The 18,658-nt window shown below is 40.7% G+C and overlaps 1 protein-coding gene across 4 annotated transcripts in view; it reads left to right on the top strand.

Moving 5' to 3' along the window:
* The first annotated feature begins 878 nt into the window (after window positions 1–878).
* The window catches only part of LOC120017720 (stress-induced-phosphoprotein 1-like), a 33,425-nt gene continuing 15,645 nt past the window's right edge, over window positions 879–18,658 (top strand). For 2 of the 4 annotated variants that reach the window (XM_038960669.1, XM_038960666.1), the window contains exons 1-6: window positions 879–1,045; window positions 14,705–14,787; window positions 15,380–15,463; window positions 15,611–15,667; window positions 15,855–16,058; window positions 16,357–16,473. In XM_038960669.1, coding sequence (XP_038816597.1) covers window positions 988–1,045; window positions 14,705–14,787; window positions 15,380–15,463; window positions 15,611–15,667; window positions 15,855–16,058; window positions 16,357–16,473 — 603 coding nt within the window. In that variant the 5' untranslated portion in view covers window positions 879–987. The remainder of the gene's footprint in view (window positions 1,046–14,704; window positions 14,788–15,379; window positions 15,464–15,610; window positions 15,668–15,854; window positions 16,059–16,356; window positions 16,474–18,658) is intronic. The other 2 variants (XM_038960667.1, XM_038960668.1) reach the window with 2 other exon arrangements.

Genomic DNA, 18,658 nt, shown 5'->3' with positions numbered 1-18,658 from the left:
GTGCTAGAGATGTCACTACAGACACCCTGGTTCAAATCCAGGCTGTATCACAACCGGCTGTGATTGGGAGTCCCATATGGCAGCGCACTATTGGCCCAGTGTTGTCTGGGTTTGGCTGGTGTAGGCTATCATTGTAAATAAGAGTTTGTTCTTAACTGACTTGCCTAGTTAAATAAATAAAATGTGTTTTGTGAATGAATATACTTTGAACAATCCTTTCTAATGTGAATAAAACTCCCTCTCTATTGTTTACAAATGTTGTAAAAAATATATTTTATGAACTTTGAACCAAATGTCTAAATTGAAAAAATCCAGCTGAAATGACAGTCTGTCTGTTGGTCTTTCTGTGAAGATCTCAATTTAATATTTTGGTCCAAATTAAAACATCTTAAACTAAAAGGCTACTGTCAAAACATTAGGTGAGGTTTGGGAATCCCCACTGGTCCATGTAAATTAGGTTGTAACTATCAGGGGTTGAGAGTATCATACACTAAATAGTGGCCACCACCCTTTTATTTTGAAAAATAACATTCTATAGAATCTATTGAAAGTGAAATCATTTCCATGGAAATTTGGGATGTTATATCAACTGATGCTGAATTGTCATGTAGAATGTTCATTCAAATTATGCTAACTGATGTGGCTCATGGAGTGGAATGTAGGCCTATTTGTTGAAATGCCAGTTGAGTTAACACAAAACATTACAGCACAGATTGAAGGGTACACACGTACACTTCTAGATTCTATTTCTATGTGAAAACGTATATAAACTTTGGATTGTGTCGTGAACTGCCTCTTTAAGACGTGGGCATTGGGTGGTACCTCCAACGAACCAAATATGCCGACTCATGACGCCCAGGAAGTCCTGACCAAAACTCCCAAATTCCCGCAGATCTGAGACAGCTAAGATCCCCATGTTATAAGCGTTTTTTACTTTGTAACAATGTGTGTGGTTTTGTTAACGGGTATTTGAGTCGATAATGCTGAATGGTCGGTGTCATGCGGTTCACATGGGATATTTACAGGCTGTTGGGGCTTGGGAGCGGTAAGAAATCTCCACTTTTTACAACTCTTTTCGAACTTTACTCTCAACTTGTTAACAGTTAGTCGGCAAAAAAAGTTGATTTGGCTTTTGAACTAGGATTACAAAACATTTCAAGGGAGTGTTTGGAACATTTGACTAGTTACACTGGTAGAATAACTAATCTGTAATAACATACTTCGGCGCTTTTGTTGCTTGTTTATGATTAGAAGTTAAAATACATTCAAACAAGTGGCATGTCTTGCCACTCTCCCGCTAGCTTTTTCGACGCTACATTGGTACATTAGTAAATATAAAATGTAACGATTGCTACACGAATTTACTTCTGAGTTTTCATGATGTGGATTGTTGAATGGCCCACAAAAAGAGTTGTAACGTGTCAACTATATTTCAATAAAGTATGTCGGTCTATAGCGAGAACAGCACAGGGTTTTTGCACATTTGCATATCTTAGTGAATGCAGGAATCTGAATGCATACCCATAAAGGCTTGGCTATTAGAGTAACACTTCCTCTCATCGCCTCGTCCAAAAACACTTTAATGAAGCACTACTGATAAGAGTTGCTCAATCGATAACATGACATAGCCTTGCTCTCCAGAACCCAATGCATTAAAGCTGCAATGTGTAGCAACTAGACAAAATTCACATAGAAGAGTGTGTTATAGACATGTCATTCTCATTGAAAGCCAGTCTAAGAAGCGGTAGAACTGTTCTTTGTCAAATCAAATTGTATTAGTCACACGCGCCGAATACAAAAGGCGTAGTAGACCTTACAGTGAAATGCTTACTTACGAGCCCCTAACCAACAATGAAGTAAAAAAAAAAAAGAAGTAGAATAAGAAATAAAGTAACAAGTTATTAAAGAACAACAGTAAAATAACAGTAGCGAGACTATATACAGGGGGGTACTGGTACAGAGTCAATGTGCGGGGGCACCAGTTAGTTGAGGTAATATGTACTAGAGGTCGACCGATTATGATTTCTCAACGCCGATACCGATTATTGGAGGACCAAAACAAAACGATATTAATCAGCCGATTGTTATATATATATTTGTAATAATGACAATTACAACAATACTGAATGAACAATGAACACTTTTTTAGTTTAACTAAATATAATACATCAATTTAGTCTCAAATAAATAATGAAACATGTTCAATTTGGTTTAAATAATGCAAAAACAAAGCTAACATGAATTTCTTTTAACTAAAAAAATATACTTCTGTGTATTGATTTTAAGAAAGGCATTGATGTTTCTGGTTAGTTACATTCGTGCAATGATTGTGCTATTTTCGCAAATGCGCTTTTGTTAAATCATCCCCCATTTGGCGAAGTTGGCTATCTTTGTTAGGAAGAAATAGTCTTCACAGAGTTCGCAACGAGCCAGGCGGCCCAAATTGCTGCATATACCCTGACTCTGTTGCACAGAACACAAGAGAAGTGACACAATTTCCCTAGTTAAAAGAAATGCATGTTAGCAGGCAATATTAACTAAATATGCAGGTTTAAAAATGAATACTTGTCTATTGATTTTAAGAAAGGTGTTGATGTTTATGGTTAGGTACACATTGGTGCAACGACAGTGCTTTTTTCGCGAATGCGCTTTTTAAATCATCACCCGTTTGGAGAAGTAGGCTGTGATTCAATGATAATTAACAATTAGCATCGATTATATGCAACGCAGGACAAGCTCGATAAACTAGTAATATCATCAACCATGTGTAGTTAACTAGTGATTATGTTAAGCTTGATTGTTTTTTATAAGATACGTTTAATGCTAGCTAGCACCTTACCTTGGCTCCATGCTGCACTCGCATAACAGGTAGTCAGCCTGCCACGCAGTCTCCTCGTGGAGTGCAATGTAATCGGCCATGATCGGTGTCCAAAAATACAGATTATCGGCCATTCCGATTAATCAGTCGACCTCTAATATGTACATGTAGGTAGAGTTATGAAATTGACTATGCATAGATGATAACAACATCTATGCATTGCTATGCTTTCCGTTCTTAAGTTTCAATGTTGCATCTTTTATTTTCGGGTTTGTACAGCAGCCTCAAACGTCTGAAACACCTGAATTTCCATAACCAAAATGTTTTCATCAATTCTCACAAAGAAATGCTCATGGCCAGGACTGAAGACAAACGAGTTGTCTTTGGGCTGTGGTTTGATGTGTGTGTTCCTTGGGTGTGTCTGACTGATTTCATGTCAACTGTAATATGGTTACATTTTCAACTCTAACGATGTATTTGAGAGACAACAAGTGCTCATTGTGCAAATGTAATTATACTTTCAATAAACATTTGGAGACAAAATCTAGTTTACATGTTGTCAACAATCTAAGCCAACCCTGTCTGTTGTGTCCCATAGTGCACACACATCGGTTGTTGCTAAACAACCAACCCTTCTATGGAGAGAATTCAGTTTTGAATTTGAGGACTTCTCCCCTCCTGACTGACTCACCATCTCAAAATTGTCAGCTAATTAGGTTCAACGTGTAGGCTAAAGACCTTGTATTTAGCCAACCTGACAGCAGCTAGCTAGCATAGCTTGGTGATATGGTAGCCAGATGCAGCTATATTTCTCTGTCAAATCAGTAATGGCAAGAATTAGTGTCTGGAATGTGTTAAATAAGACACACTTGCTACAAAAGTAGCTTGCAACTTAGTTTCAACATTTCATAACATCATGTAAATACATGTTATCGTGGAAACAATATAAACTACTGCCAGTTGAATGCCCATGGTCTTCAGTCAGCTCAGCTACACAATATTCTATAACTGGCAAGTTTTGTCTCTCCTTATGTCCTCTGTTAGATTTTTCCCGGGAAACAAATCCTAGAACTAATCTCCCTACAGGTGTAGGCTACATGTGGACATTGCACAAACATCACCCAACTTGAGTGTAGATGCATCAACAAAAAAATCTAAGGATGTGTTTGTGTTACGAAGACGAAACATTTTCTGCTGTAAATATCATATTGTTGTGCTTATATAGACTATGCCTACACTTTACCTAACAAATCAAATCAGTTGTGTTTAGAGCATAACTTCAGCTGTCTAACCACAACTAGAATGGCATTTCTATGGTCTATTTGCCCAAATCTAAGGATTATTTGACTATCTAACACACTGACATGCACACCTCTCTGGGTGAGGTTCTGTCTTCAAGTCGCCAGTGAGTGATAAATCCCTTCCATCTATGTAATGTATTACAGGTTATGGACAGGTGCAGTCAGGTGGCAGGAGGGGTGGAGTGTATGACACTCCATCCTGGATATGACAGAGTTTGCCTCATGGGTCAAGCAGGCAGAGTTCAATAACTACAGACAGATGTGAGATGCAGGAGGATGGCACTCTTCTCATACTGAGTAAGCTACAGCGTAATATGACAAAAATGCAATAGCTGAACTTATGTAGATATTCTAAACAGTGTTATGATAACAAAATGAAAACACGAAGCATAGAACTCTTTGGTCCTTTAAAAACCTACTCTGTCAAAGATTGTGTGCTAATAGCTTGGAAAATATATAAATGTGACTCTGGATGATAGCATAATGATGTTTGTTTCCAACATTAGGGCTGTTTTCCTAAAGAAGTTAAAACCACTTTGTGTTTTGTTTCCTTGTCAGGACACTAACGAGTATCCTGATACTGGTATTGTCCCGGCCCTAGTGGTTATGTCCTCCATTACTCTAAAACGGACTGGTGTCTGGTCACTGTCTCCTTATCTGGTGATCTGTCATCATTTTTTGCCCTAGGAAATACACACTGTTTCTTGTTGGCATCTTTTCAAATCCAATTTTATTTGTCACATGTGCCGACCTTACCGTGAAATGCTTACTTACAAACCCTTAAACAATGCAGTTCAAGAAATAGAGTCAAGAAAATATTTACTAAATAATCGAAAGTATTTAAAAAATAATAATAATACAAAATAAAAAGTAACACAAGAAATGTACATAACAAGAATGAGGCTATATACAGAGGGTACCGGTACCGAGACAATGTGTGGGGGTACAGGTTAGTCAAGGTAATTTGTAAAGTGACGATGCATAGATAATAAACAGCCAGTAGCAGCAGTGTAAAAACAAAGGGGGTGGGGTCAATGTAAATAGTCCGGGTGGCCATTTGATCAGTTGTTCAGCAGTCTAATGGCTTGGGGATAGAAGCTGTTAAGGATCCTTTTGGCCCTAGACTTGGTGCTCCCATACTGCTTACCGTGCAGTAGCAGGTAGAACAGTCTGTGACTTGAGTGACTGGAGTCTTTGACACATTTTTGGGCCTTCCTCTGACACTGCCTAGTATATAGGTCCTGGATGTCAGGAAGCTTGGCCCCAGTGATGTACTGGGCTGTACGCCCAGTACATCACTGGGGCCAAGTCTAGGACCAAAAGGTTAGCATTTTTGGACAATAAACAAATGACTTGCAAGTACTTGGTTTTATTTTGCAATTTTAGTTCCAACCGGACCAAATGGAAAAAATACAATATAACAAATAGTCAAACTATGTGTGAAAACGCCATTACTGTAGCAGGTTTGCACAGATCCCTATGACTGTGTGCCTCCAGCCAACAAACTACACTTCCTCCCAGTTACATTTACACATGGGGAGTGGTGGAAAAAGTACCCAACTGTCATACTTGAGTAAATGTAAAGATACCTTGACAGAAAAGGACTCAAGTAAAAGTCAGTCACCCAGTAAAATTCTACTTGAGTAAAAGTATTTGGTTTAAAATATACTTAAGTATCAAAAGTAAAAGTAGAATTTCAAATAATTTAAAATTCCTTATATTTAGCAAACCAACCACATTTTTTTATATTACGGATAGCCAGGGGCACGCTCCAACATTCACACATAATTTACAAGTGAGTCTGCCAGATCAGAGGCAGTAGTGATGAATGTTACTATTTTCCTGTCCTGCTAAGCATTCAAAATGTAACGAGTACTTTTGGGTGTCAAGGTAAATCTGTCACCCATTGGATGGAAACCTAGTTACAGTGTGTAAATGATAATGCATTAGTGCAGAAAATAAATAAATAGATTAAAATGCTGGAAATAAACAATTTAACTATGCAAAAGGTTGTGTGAATTAAATAAATAGATGCTAGATGCCTGGCTCAAAAATTGCCCCGTTGTGTTCAGTGATTTAAGCAAACACCTGGGCTATTATTTTAAGTTTTACGGTATTCAGTTTGTGGCCCATGTGGGAATCAAACCCACAACTGCCCCAACCAACCAACCAACCAACCAAACTGCGGGAACCACATAACATTTTCAAAATGTTTAAACTTTCTACAAAGTTTCCCTCAACATTTTTTGTTGACAATTTTTCTTTCTCTTGTAGATATCAGAGATTAGTTACATAACATGATACACAGAGAGCACAGGAGGTTGGTGGCACCTTTACCAGGAGCCCCTCTTCCCCAGTTATGGCTGGAGTGGACCAGGTGGAATGGTATCAAACACAGGGTTTCCATACGTTTGATGCCATTTAATTCGCTCCATTCTAGCCATTATTATGAGCCGTCCTCCCCTCAGCAGCCTCCACTGACAGAGACTAAATACTTTTCCCCTTCTCATTTGTGCTAAATACTGACATGCTGTTCCTCTTTTCTTTTTGATCACTAACTTTACTCTCGCTCTAAATTCGCCACAACATGTTGGGTAGTACGAGTGGCACAGCGCTCTAAGGCACTGCATCTCAGTGCTGGAGGAGTCACTACAGACCCTGGTTCGGTTCCAGGCTGTATCACAACCGGCCATGATTGGGAGTCCCATAGGGCGGCGCACAATTGGCCCAGCGTCGTCTGGATTAGGGTTTGGCCGGTGTAGGCCGTCATTGTAAATAAGAATTTGTTCTTAACTGACTTTCCTAGTTAAATAAAGGTTCAATAAAAAAGCTGTGATTACAAAGTAGCTCTTTGAATCCCCTGGTTTCTGATCTCTTTGTCTAGGCCCGATTCCAGTCGCAGAAAGTGTAGCTTGCAGCTCTGTTCCCCATTTTTTGTATTTAATTTTTGCGCTTTTTGCGCTTTCTCACACACCTGTGATCTGAGATGGTAGATGATTTCAGTCATGCAAATGTCTAGCAGGTACAATTATAGAGTATGATGAGTCCAAAATGAGTGCTGGGGTTGTGAAGCCTGCACACAGTAGGCATAGCTCTCCGGGACAGGGCAGAGTCGGAGAGCTCTGATTTGGGTAGTGTGTGAATAGCGATGACGAGGGAGGCTGAGTATCGTATTTAGCTAGATGGTTTAGCTAGCCTCCCACAGTTTGGGATGATATACTGTATATTTGACATTCTTGTGTCAGCAAAATCCCCTTTCAGCACCACTAATTTCCTTCAAGAGGTAAACACCGGATCTTTTGTTGCTATTGGCATCAGATCTGGATAATTTGTTGGACAGAGAACATTTCTTTATGATGGGGATTGAAGGAACAGTATGATTTAGCAGGTAATGGGTACTCAGACGGTGCAGTAAGAACATGCGTGTCCTGCCATTTAAGTAGCAGGCCGGACACTGACATAAAATTAGGACTGGGTGGAGTTTTTGCCATATTGCCTAGTGTTTAGTCTACGTCTATCCTGTCCTCTCAGATCTCAGGGTTTCTGGATGGGACCAGATGCTGAGATTTACTCCATCCCTATATGGTCTGGTGGTGAGTCACAGACAGATAGTTAGTTACCGTTGGTGTTTGTATGTGTGCGCGTGGGAACTACTGCAAGAAACGCCACAGATCTTCCACAATGAGGAGATGGAAATTTCAACAGTGTACAGGTCTATGTATGGATGTCAATCCAGTGTTTTAGCTAAACGTCCCCCCTGTTCACTTTCCATTTTGGAAACATTTTGCTACATTGTGCCCTACTGAACATGCCCACTGTATCTGTATCTGTATCCCATTACCTGTATATTTGTCCTGGTGTCTTCCAGTATGAATGAACTGACACAGTGGCCCTGACCTGACCCCTAGCAGCCCAATAGGAAATCAGCATACTGTCATGTGAGGGGAACTTATGACATCTACCACTCTAGTATTATATTCATCATTGGACTTGTACCCCACTGGCATCATGGCCGTTTAGATTAAAGGAACAGCTTTCTGAAGAAGAAGAAAAAAAAGAAGATATACACCTTTCAAAAGGTGTATTTATGTGACTACTTTTCACTGAGCTCCTTTTGAGGTTAGAAGACCATAAAGATATACATTTTTCATATAACTATCCCTATAAATGTCTTCCCTTCTCCCCTAAGAAGTTTGAACTCGGCTTAGGGAAGGGACTCTGTGGGCCCTAGTCATGATGAGGCTGTGACATCACAGGTCAACCAGCTCCCCAGACCTTCCCTGCCCTCCCAGAACATATTGTTGGATGACTTTGTCCCTGTTCAGCCATTTGAAGTCATTTAGAAAAGATGGCTGTGTTTTGATAAGGCCGTAGCCCAGAGCAGGGATCATCAACTAGATTCAGATCGCTGGATGTTTTTTTTTCTCTTTTTCTTGAGCTGATGGTCAGGGGGCCGGAACATAATTACAAATCATTTGTAAAATGCAAATTGATCGCAAGAAGCACAAACAAATATAGCATTTGACTAAAACATAATAATTTCAAACTTGCTTACATTTGTATACAGTCAAATATCTCTCTTATGCGTGGGAATACATTCTAACAAATTTCCTAAATTAAATAACAGCCAAGCAAAACACCAGCACTAATTTTAGCCTCTAGTACAGAGACCGATACATATGATTTTGATGTGTGTTGGTTTGATCATAGCAGATGTTCTATATATGGATACCAACCGTCACCACCCGCCCTCTTCTTGTCTCTGTGTGTACACTCAGAGATCTCATGATCTGCATCATCATTAAACTCATATTCACCCTGTCCCACCATTTACTAGGCTCACACAAACTCTGTTGGGGTTTTAGGCTGGGTTTCTGTATAAGCACTTTGTGACATCTGCTGATGTAAAAATGGCTTTATAAATACATTTTGATTTGTTTCTACAGAACTCCCACACCTGTGCTTACACATGTTTCACTTAGAGGCTGCCCTTAGACACAGATCTAGAAAACGTTTTTTGTGTTTTTTTTTTTTACAAATATAATTTATTTAAAAAAAGTTTTTTTAAATATATATATATTTGTAATAATGACAATTACAACAATACTGAAGGAACAATTAACACTTATTTTAACTTAATATAATACATAAATAAAATCATTTTAGTCTCAAATAAATAATGAAACATGTTCAATTTGGTTTAAATAATGCAAAAACACAGTTTTGGAGAAGAAAGTAAAAGTGCAATATGTGCCATGTAAAAAAGCTAAAGTTTAAGTTCCTTGCTCAGAACATGAGAACATATGAAAGCTGGTGGTTCCTTTTAACATGAGTCTTCAATATTCTCAGTTAAGAAGTTTTAGGTTGTAGTTATTATAGGACTATTTCTCTATACCATTTGTATTTCATATACTTTGACTATTGGATGTTTTTATAGGCACTATAGTATTGCCAGCCTAATCTCGGGAGGTTTGAAGTCATAAACAGAGCTGTGCTTTAAGCATTGCAAAAAGCTGCTGGCAAATGCAGGAAAGTGTGGTTTGAAAGAATGCTTACGAGCATGCTGCTGCCTACCACCGCTCAGACTGCTCTATCAAATATCAAATCATAGACTTAATTATTTAAAAAAATAAACACACAGAAATACGAGCCTTAGGTCATTAATATGGTCAAATCCGGAAACTTCGAAATCAAAACGTTTATTCTTTCAGTGAAATATGGAACCGTTCCGTATTTTATCTAACGGGTGGCATCCATAAGTCTAAATATTGCTGTTACATTACACAACCTTCAATGTTATGTTATAATTATGTAAAATTCAGGCAAATTAATGATGGTCTTTGTAAAGAAGAAATGGTCTTCACGCAGTTCGCAACGAGCCATGCGACCCAAACTGCTGCACATACCCTGTCTCTGCTTACACTGAACGCAAGTGATTAACTAGTGATTATGTTAAGATTGATTGTTTATTATAAGATACGTTTAATGCTAGCTAGCAACTTACCATGGCTCCTTGCTGTCTGCACTCGCGTAACAGGTGGTCAGCCTGCCACGCAGTCTCCTCGTGGATTACAATATAATCGGCCATAATCGGCGTCCAAATGCAGATTACCGATTGTTATGAAAACTTGAAAACGGCCCTAATTAATCGGCCATTCCGATTAATCGGTCAACCTCTAGTTTCCATGTCAACCCATCCCATCGGAGCTCGTTTCCCTATTGTCTCCCCTCAGACAAACTGTAGGCAAATGACACATGATTCCACAACAATCAGTTTCACTCCTTAACCACAGAACTTACTGTTTAACCACTGAACTCTGTTTTGTGTCAAGTGAATCACTCTCTGTTGTTGCCCAGTGCATAACCATGTTTTTTGTTGCCCAGTGAAGGACTTCGATTTTTCACTTAGAATGTATACCAAACAAAAAACATTGATTTAAAAGTTTAACAAACCATACAACTCTATGCACAAGGACTCCTTTTAACAATTTACATTTATATTTTTACAGAAACACACTTACTGGAAGAACTGTGCAGATGCAAAGTTTGGTAACATAATTTCTGTAAAATCCCTACATTTTTTTCAAAAACTCTGTTTAATATCTGCTCTGAATTAAGATTCAACGATGTCAGCCGAAACAATGGGGTGTCATCTATGACACCACACCTTGACATTGAAAAAATCTATTTGGTTTATTGAGTAAGTGAAGTGGATTTACACCCGGTAATGGAATTTCATCATGGGTCCCTGATCTGTACAACATAGAAATGCATAATTATGGATATGAATGTCATTCTCTTCATGGTGATGTATCCTAAATAGGTACACCAAAGTATACATATGAAATATCCTCCTTTGCATATCTGGGTATTATTCGCATATCTGGGTATTATTCTACACACTGGCTATTATTTTAATGAGCTCTGCTCTCAAACAAGACCACATTTTGTTGGTCCGGACCAAATCTGTACCAATCATAGATGTCTATGTTTCACAAGTTTGGACATCAAATTACGACAAGGTAGAGATCAGTACAGTTGAGCACAGAACAGTACAGTTCAGCACAGTAAAGTATAGTACAGTACATTATAGTGTTCTCAACTCGTGTGCCCTACTGTGTACTGTGCTGAACTGTACTGTACTGAACTAATACTCTGCTCTACTGTGCTGTCCAAACTTGTGAACCCAACTGTGGTTTGACTTCTATGATTTCCCATTGTAGCCAATTCAATTGCAGAAATCCGTCACTGATTTTGGTGATTTTAAAAGTAACTTTTTTAATCACTATCATAACTCTGCATTGTTGATGAAGGACCCATAACTATTTCACAGCACCTGTTGTTTATGAAGCATGTGACAAATACATTTTATTTGACTTAATAATTTATAACGAAAAATGTATATCAGTAAAAACACTAACTAATTGATAGGTCTACCTTTACTTGTTACTTCTGTTAACTTTCATTATTGTCCCTCATGAATGAGAGAAATGAGAAAATATCTTAAAGATGAGTGGGTTTTTGGTAACGGAATTTTAAGGCACAGGGCAATGTTTCTAAAACTTACACAAGGCAGAAAAAATTATCCAAATCTAAAAATACAGTTCCTATAGAAAGTCTACACTCCCTTTCAAAATGTTCACCTTTTGTTGCCTTATAGCCTGGAATTAAAATACTTAACACTCTTTGATCTACACATCCTACCGCACAAGTGACATTTTTTTATGTATTTTTTTGAAAATCAATAAATGGAATAGCTTGGTTGCGTACTGTACTGTAAGCGTCCACCCACCTTGTAATGGCAATCCTAAATTAGCTCAGGGCTAACCAATCACATTCAGAATCACACACCAAGTTTATTGGCCTCAACCTGTGTTAAATTGTATTGATTCACATGATTTCAGGATTCATTCAGCAGTTCCTGTAGGTTCTGTCTGCTAGTAGTGACTTGCAAAGCAAACACTCAATCATGAGCACCAAGGATCTTTAAAAAAAAAACCAGGGACAAAGTTGTGGAAAGGCACAGATTGGTGTCACAGCTAGGCATACAGTGCATTCGGAAAGTATTCAGACATTTTGTTACATTACAGCTTTATTCTAAAATATTTGAAGGAAGAAAAGAAAAAACATGACAAAGCGAAAACAGTAAAAAAAATATATATATTTGCATAAGTATTCAGACCATTTACTATGAGACTCAATATTGAGCTCAGGTGCATCCTGTTTCCATTGATCATCCTTGAGATGTTTTTCCAACTTGATTGGAGTCCACCTGTGGTAAATTCATTTGATTTGACATGTTTTGGAAAGGCACACACCTGTCTATATAAGCTCCCACAGTTGACAGTACATGTCAGAGTGAAAACTAAGCCATTAGGTCGAAGGAATTGTCCGTAGCACTCCGAGACAGGTTTGTGTTGAGGCACACATCTGGGGAAGGGTACCCAAACATTTCTGCAGCATTGAAGGTCCCCAAGAACACAGTAGCCTCCATCAATATTTATTGAGCTGGCCGCCCGGCCAAACTGAGCAATCAGGGGGAAAAGGGCCTTGATCAGGGAGGTTACCAAGAACCCGATGGTCACTCTGATAGAGCTTCAGTGTACTTGGGAGAACCTTCCAGAAGGACAACCATCTCTGCAGCACCACCAATTAGGCCATTATGGTAGAATGACCAGACGGAAGCCACTCCTCAGTTAAAGGCACATGACAGCCCGCTTCGATTATGCCAAAAGGCACCTAAAGGACTCTCCGACTATGAGAAACAAGATGGCCTGAATGCGAAGCGTCACGTCTGGAGTGAACCTGGCTCCATCCCTACAGTGAAGCATGGTGGTGGCAGAATCATGCTGTGGAGATTCTTTTCAGCGGCAGGGACTGGGAGACTACTCAGGGTGAACGGAGCAAAGTACAGAGAGATCCTGGATGAAAACCTGCTCCAGAGCGCTCAGGACCTCAGACTGGGGGTGAATGTTCACCGTCCAACAGGACAATGACCCTAAGCACACAGCCAAGACAACGCATGAGTGGCTTCGGGACAAGTTTCTGAATGTCCTTGAGTGGCCGAGCCAGACCCCGGAATTGAACCCGATCGAACATCCTATTTTCAGGAAATACCTGAAAATAGCTGTGCCGCGACGTTCCCCATCCAACTTGACAGAGCTTGAATGGGATATGCAGAGAAGAATGTTAGAAATTCCCCAAATACAGGAGTGTCAAGCTTGTAGCATCATACCCAAGAAGACTTGTGGCTGTAATCGCTTCCAAAGGTCCTTCAACAAAGTACTGAGTAAAGGGTCTGAATATTTATGTATATTTCAGTTTAGTATTTTTTATACATTTGCCAAATGATGGGGTATTGTGTGTAGATTGAGGGGGGAAAACAATTTAATCAATTTTAGAATAAGGCTGTGGAAGAAGTCAAGGTCTGAATACTTTCCGAATGCGCTATATTTCTAGAGAAGTCACATGTACACCTCTTGACTGCTGTTTCACTTCTTCATTTTTAATGTCCTCGTTTTGATCCATTGGTCTCCATCAGAATTCAGAGCTTGAAATGTAAAACACAGAAGATTGAATCCTGTCGGTGTAAGATGCATGTTAAACTCATTCCACAGAGGGCAGAGTTTCTGCGCTCCCCCTTGGACTTGATTGATAATTATGGTCACTGGGTAGTAAGGAACTTCCCTCATCTAATTGTCTCGGTCTTAATTGACAGGATAAAAACCAAAAACCAGCAGACACTGTGGACACTACTCCATGGAATGAGTTTGACACCCCTGTTTTAAGGCTTTGACCATAAACAATATAAAAAAAATGATATATATTCTCAGTTCTCCTTTTGCAGAAGGAACTGTTCAGACTTATGTGCGTGACAGACTGACTTGAATCCGATGGCAGCGAAGCCGTGACCTGGTTCAAGCCTGTATCTGACCGCACAGTTCTGTTAATGTTAGCTAGGTTTCAACCAATTCTCTATATCAGACATTGATTGGCTTACCTCTTTGAGCATGTAACGTACGAATAGAACCCTGATGTACACATTAGGAACACCTTCTCTTTCCATGACAGACTGACCACCTGAATCCAGGTGAAAGCTATGATCCTTTATTGATGTCACTTGTTAAATCCACTTCAATCAGTGTAGATGAAGAAGAGGAGACAGGTTAAAGAAGGTTTATTAAGCCTTTAGACAATTGAGACATGGATTGTCTATATGTGCCATTTAGAGGGTGAATGGGCAAGACAAAATATTGCATTTGAGCAGGTTATGGTAGTAGGTGCCAGGCGCACAGGTTTGAGTGTGTCAAGAACTGCAACGCTGCAGAGTTTTTCACACTGAACAGTTTCCCATGTGTATCAAGAATGGTCCACCACCCAAAGGTTATCCAGCCAACTTGAAACAACTGAGGAAAGGAAGCATTGGAGTCAACATGGGCCAGCATCCCTGTGGAATGCTTTCAACACTTTGTAGTCCATGCCCTGATTAATTGAGGCTGTTCTGAGGGCAAATGGGGGTTCAACTCAATATTAGGAAGTTGTTCCTAATGTTTTGTACACTCGTATGTTTTTGTTTTTTACCCAGAAGCCCCCAGTGCCCAGGGTCAGGAGGAGATGGAGTGTGGCGCAGCGACCCCTGACCCCACCGATGACGTCACACTGTCTCAGGTAAGGTAATCATCTTCAAATCATATTTTTTGCGGGAATCTCCAATGATTTTCCTGAAAATGATGTGACACTATCAGTCAGAGGTAAGGACATGTTACACTGAAGGACAATGTATGTTTGAGTGTTCGGAGCATTGTGGTCTTAAAGTTAAAAGGCATGCTCTGGAACTTAGGCGATGACTGAGTATTTTTTTAAACCTCCCGCTTTGGGCTGGATGTGCCAATGTGTAGTTCATACATGCATAATCTATGAGCGGAATTACTGTCTTACCTCAATTAGCTACAAAATCCCTAGTTTGAAAGCGATGTTTTTTCTGGGAGCTGTGCTGCACCATTTTCCCCTACATTTTCCCCCACGGGTACCAGCCTCCTAGCAATTTGACTTCTAGCCAATGAGCTTCAGTCCCTCACCATTTGAGTGACAGCCAACAAGTGTTGCACACACATAGTAGAGGGAGAGCAATGATGTGGTGCACATATCTTCACAAATGTGACGTAGTATGCAATTTTCAAGGACCACTTACGGTTCGTGAGCACTACTTTCAGAACTACTGGCTAGAACGTATACAGTAGTACCAGATAATGTCTTTAAGGAACAGGACATCAGTGGAGAGGACAGTCTGAGTGAGGAGGAGAAGGCCAAACGCAGAGTGGAGCGACGCAGAGCCAAGAGGAAGGTGAGCAACACACGCACACACACACACACACCTACTCCTCCTGAGCCATAGTGTTTAGTTAAAATACATGAGACCTGCTCTGTCCATAGTGAACAACATAGTCATCTGTATTCCTGATGCGTGATGCTGTTTCTATGTTTCTCTCAGCGTCAACGGGAGCGCAAGAAGCTGGAGCAGGTAAAGATGCCTGAGAGCACCGAGCAGGTAAACTCCAAACCAATATTACATGTCTTCTAAATTAATCTGAATCATATGACGATTAGCACCCTAATTTGCAGTAATCAAAAAAAGGAATGGTTTGTATGGAAAGGAATGGTTGTTATAAAAAGGAATGGACAGTTGGCATTCCAGCTAGGTTATGATATGCTCTCTAACTGTGTGTGTTTACCAGGACGCTGAAGATGAGGATGATGATGGTGGTGAATCTGAGGAGGAGGAAGCAGAGGAGAGCGATTCTGAGCTTGAGGAGGAGGAGCAAGAAGAAGAAAAAGAGGATAGAGCAGCCATTCCTTGCTCCAAGGAGCCTCCCGCCCCATCCCCAGCCCCCTCGGGGACTAAAGGACCCCAGAAGACCGCTGCACGACACTCTGAAGAGGTAGGGATAGATTGACTCCTTCATCTTGGCAATGGCGTAAGAGCCTGGTCCCAGGTCTGCTTGTGCTGTCTGTGACAATGACTATAGGAATTGTAAAGACTGCACACACTGAGATGGAACCAGGCCAATTATGTAGTGTTGTTGAGTCAAGAAACAGTCTGGGAAGCTACCCAGGCTAGTTTAGGGGAGCCGTCTCTACTTGAGGAGTCTTAATACACACTGATGGGTAACTTTAGTAAACCACTCTCTCTCTCTCTCTCTCACATATGATTTCTTTATTTTTGTCTCTCTACTGTAGGAACCGGAGTGGGATGTGAGCTGTGCGTTCTTTGCCAACGCTGCTAGCCACATCAGGCCAAAAGGCTGGACCAAACCTGGTCGCAAGTCCAAGGAGAATGAGGGCAGAACCAGAGAGGTAAGTGGATCGTGAGCTTTGTGATATCTACCTTGCTGGCTAGTTGCTATGGTAAGAGTGGTGCTAGCCAGGATATTTAGCTAGCTGGTTGCTGTGGTAGGTGTTTTGTTGATGTCTGTCTCTAAGAGTTGTGGCAACGATAACTAGCTAGTTAGCTACTTAGAAGTTGCACTGGTAGGAGTGTTGTTGGGGTTAAAGATGTTTCTGTGGTAGGAGTGTTGATGATAGCTAGCTAGCTGTCTGCTGTGAGACTTAGGATATCTTGCCATCTAGAAGTCACTGCGTTGTAGAAGTGTTGTTGGGGCTAAGGATAGCTAGGTAGCTAGCTAGTTGGTGAAAGCTTGCTGTTATAGCAGTGTTGGTGATTACTTGCTGTCTGCACTAAGAGTGTTGATGGCTAACTGTCTGCTCTGGTGGTAGTGTCAGGGCTAAGGATAGCTAGGTACAGTATCTATTTACTGTGGTAGGAGTGTGGGGTCTAAGGATAGCTAGGTACAGTATCTATCTACTGTGGTAGGAGTGTGGGGTCTAAGGATAGCTAGGTACAGTATCTATCTACTGTGGTAGGAGTGTGGGGTCTAAGGATAGCTAGGTACAGTATCTATTTACTGTGGTAGGAGTGTGGGGTCTAAGGATAGCTAGGTACAGTATCTATTTAGTGTGGTAGGAGTGTGGGGTCTATGGATAGCTAGGTACAGTATCTATTTACTGTGGTAGGAGTGCGGGGTCTAAGGATAGCTAGGTACAGTATCTATCTACTGTGGTAGGAGTGTGGGGTCTAAGGATAGCTAGGTACAGTATCTATCTACTGTGGTAGGAGTGTGGGGTCGGGGTCTAAGGATAGCTAGGTACAGTATCTATTTACTGTGGTAGGAGTGTGGGGTCTAAGGATAGCTAGGTACAGTATCTATTTACTGTGGTAGGAGTGTGGGGTCTAAGGATAGCTAGGTACAGTATCTATTTACTGTGGTAGGAGTGTGGGGTCTAAGGATAGCTAGGTACAGTATCTATTTACTGTGGTAGGAGTGTGGGGTCTAAGGATAGCTAGGTACAGTATCTATTTACTGTGGTAGGAGTGTGGGGTCGGGGTCTAAGGATAGCTAGGTACAGTATCTATTTAGTGTGGTAGGAGTGTGGGTCTAAGGATAGCTAAGTACAGTATCTATCTACTGTGGTAGGAGTGTGGGGTCGGGGTCTAAGGATAGCTAGGTACAGTATCTATTTAGTGTGGTAGGAGTGTGGGTCTAAGGATAGCTAGGTACAGTATCTATCTACTGTGGTAGGAGTGTGGGGTCTAAGGATAGCTAGGTACAGTATATATTTACTGTGGTAGGAGTGTGGGGTCTAAGGATAGCTAGGTACAGTATCTATTTACTGTGGTAGGAGTGTGGGGTCGGGGTCTAAAGATAGCTAGGTACAGTATCTATTTACTGTGGTAGGAGTGTGAGGTCGGGGTCTAAGGATAGCTAGGTACAATATCTATTTACTGTGGTAGGAGTATGGGGTCGGGGTCTAAGGATAACTAGGTACAGTATCTATTTACTGTGGTAGGAGTGTGGGGTCTAAGGATAGCTAGGTACAGTATCTATTTACTGTGGTAGGAGTGTGGGGTCTAAGGATAGCTAGGTACAGTATCTATTTACTGTGGTAGGAGTGTGGGGTCTAAGGATAGCTAGGTACAGTATCTATTTACTGTGGTAGGAGTGTGGGGTCTAAGGATAGCTAGGTACAGTATCTATTTACTGTGGTAGGAGTGTGGGGTCGGGGTCTAAGGATAGCTAGGTACAGTATCTATTTAGTGTGGTAGGAGTGTGGGTCTAAGGATAGCTAAGTACAGTATCTATCTACTGTGGTAGGAGTGTGGGGTCGGGGTCTAAGGATAGCTAGGTACAGTATCTATTTAGTGTGGTAGGAGTGTGGGTCTAAGGATAGCTAGGTACAGTATCTATCTACTGTGGTAGGAGTGTGGGGTCTAAGGATAGCTAGGTACAGTATCTATCTACTGTGGTAGGAGTGTGGGTCTAAGGATAGCTAAGTACAGTATCTATCTACTGTGGTAGGAGTGTGGGGTCGGGGTCTAAGGATAGCTAGGTACAGTATCTATTTAGTGTGGTAGGAGTGTGGGTCTAAGGATAGCTAAGTACAGTATCTATCTACTGTGGTAGGAGTGTGGGGTCGGGGTCTA

Source organism: Salvelinus namaycush, chromosome 22 (assembly GCF_016432855.1).
Source record: "Salvelinus namaycush isolate Seneca chromosome 22, SaNama_1.0, whole genome shotgun sequence".
In the NCBI taxonomy this organism is placed as follows: Eukaryota; Metazoa; Chordata; class Actinopteri; order Salmoniformes; family Salmonidae; genus Salvelinus; species Salvelinus namaycush.
The sequence above is the reverse complement of the archived record's forward strand: the minus strand, read 5'-3'. Positions and strand labels throughout refer to the sequence as shown.